Source organism: Ailuropoda melanoleuca, chromosome 16, assembly GCF_002007445.2.
Source record: "Ailuropoda melanoleuca isolate Jingjing chromosome 16, ASM200744v2, whole genome shotgun sequence".
Lineage (NCBI taxonomy): Eukaryota > Metazoa > Chordata > Mammalia > Carnivora > Ursidae > Ailuropoda > Ailuropoda melanoleuca.
In genome coordinates, this window is record NC_048233.1 from 76,541,400 (window position 1) to 76,543,464 (window position 2,065).

General features: G+C 36.3%; 1 protein-coding gene across 1 annotated transcript; it reads left to right on the top strand.

Moving 5' to 3' along the window:
* Positions 1-543: 543 nt before the first annotated feature.
* Positions 544-1,491, top strand: LOC100473408 (olfactory receptor 4A5). Its single transcript, XM_019793062.1, has one exon. It carries the CDS (start codon positions 544-546, stop codon positions 1,489-1,491), a length of 948 nt encoding a protein of 315 aa, XP_019648621.1.
* Positions 1,492-2,065: the final 574 nt, after the last annotated feature.

The window sequence follows — 2,065 nt, forward strand, 5'->3', positions numbered from 1 at the left end:
TTATAGTTGTTTGATACAGTCAGTCTAGTTATGTCAAAGTCTAGTCTGAACACTAATAGTAGAGTATCATAGTATTAAGTGAATTGTCCCAGCAGAGATGCTATTTTTGGTGCTAGATAAATCACATTGTAAAGATACTTACTCACTGCAAATACTACCACCTCAAAGGACTGACTTTATGCTGATTTGTGTAGAGTTTTTTGCCACCACATAGTTTAAATAAGGCTATAATAAATCTATGACTAGATTTGGGCTTTTGATTGTTCTTTTCTATAGATGATCCACTAAGACTTAGAGAAAGAACTTACTTGTAGGCCAAGAAAATCATCTGAAGAGAAATAGGGAAAGTGTAATTGGCTTTTTGGAGAAAGAACTCAAAAGATATCACTAAATGTTTATTGCATGTAAACCACTGTAGAAAAAGACATAATGATGATGATGTGCTCTTAACAATGGACATATTTATGGTTGTGTTCATGATTTCATTACAGGTCCTGTTCTCCTGAGCTCTTGTCCCTGAAACAGGCCTTACAGAAAGAGTACATGGGAAATAATAATAATGTGACAGAATTTGTCCTCCTCGGCTTTACTCAGGATCCTGAGGGGCAAAAAGTGTTATCTGTCATGATTTTACTCATTTACATTATGACAATGGTGGGCAACCTACTCATTGTGGTGACTGTTTTTGGCAGCCGCTCTCTGGACTCCCCCATGTACTTCTTCCTTGCCTATCTGTCACTTATGGATGCTGTTTATTCCACTGTCATTTCACCCAAATTGATTGTAGACTTACTCTGTGACAGAAAGACAATTTCCTTCCCAGCTTGCATGAGCCAGCTCTTTCTAGAACACTTCTTTGGGGGTTCTGAGGTCTTTCTTCTAGTGGTGATGGCCTATGATCGTTATGTGGCCATCTGTAGGCCACTGCACTACTTGACTATCATGAATCAACAGGTACGCATCCTGCTCTTGGTAGCAGCCTGGATTGGAGGTCTTGTGCACTCTATGGTTCAGCTTCTCTTTGTGTACAGCCTCCCGTTTTGTGGCCCCAATGTCATTGATCACTTCATCTGCGACATGTACCCATTATTAGAACTTGCCTGCACTGACACCTACTTAATAGGCCTCACTGTGGTTGCCAATGGTGGGGCAATCTGTATGGTCATCTTTATCCTTCTACTCATCTCCTATGGAGTCATTCTAAATTCCCTTAAAAGACACAGTCCTGAAGGGAGGCGCAAAGCCCTGTCTACTTGCAGTTCCCACACCACCGTGGTTGTCCTCTTTTTTGTTCCCTGCATTTTCATGTATGTTAGACCTGTTTCTAACTTACCCATTGATAAATCCATAACTCTGGTTTATACGGTTATCACTCCTATGTTAAATCCTTTAATATACACCTTGAGAAATTCAGAAATGAAAAATGCTATGGAAAAATCCTGGTGTAAAAATTTAACCAAAGGTAGAGTAAGAATGTGTCACCTACACTGAACACACTTATTAATTATAAAGCAAGAAAAAGGTAGTAAATTCTAACAATAGATTAGTCAATTCAATGGATTCTCTAGAGATAATTTCTTTTTTTTTATACAAAATCATAACATAATAAAAAGTTTTATAAAAAAAACCCAAAGTCATCAAAAAGTAGGATAAATTGCCTTTTGAGGTAAGAATCAATCTAATCAGTAAATTCTGGAGGATGAATGAAAGGCACAGATATGTGTCTTATTATAAGTAAAAATAAAATTAATATCACATTGTAGCCTTATTTTTCTTGGCTTATATTGCTTGGGAATTTAAAGACAAGAGTTTTTAAATTTAAAATGTGAAAAACAAGCTACCTTTGAAAATTTACTCTCACCCAAATTAATGAGAAAGCAATTTGGCTAATACTAAGAGCAAATTACTAAGGCCAAAAGAGTGGTTTCTAAATTTTAATGTTCATTATTCTATCAGTATGGCAACTTTCTCTGCCTGCAGTATGCATCCTTTTTATTTTTTTAAGATTTTATTTATTTATTTATTTGACAGCGAGAGACAGTGAAAGAGAGTGAGAGAAGGAACA

Bases quoted from the DNA above. Each gene is read 5' to 3' on its own strand.
- LOC100473408 (XM_019793062.1), top strand. From the start codon at position 544: ATGGGAAATAATAATAATGTGACAGAATTTGTCCTCCTCGGCTTTACT.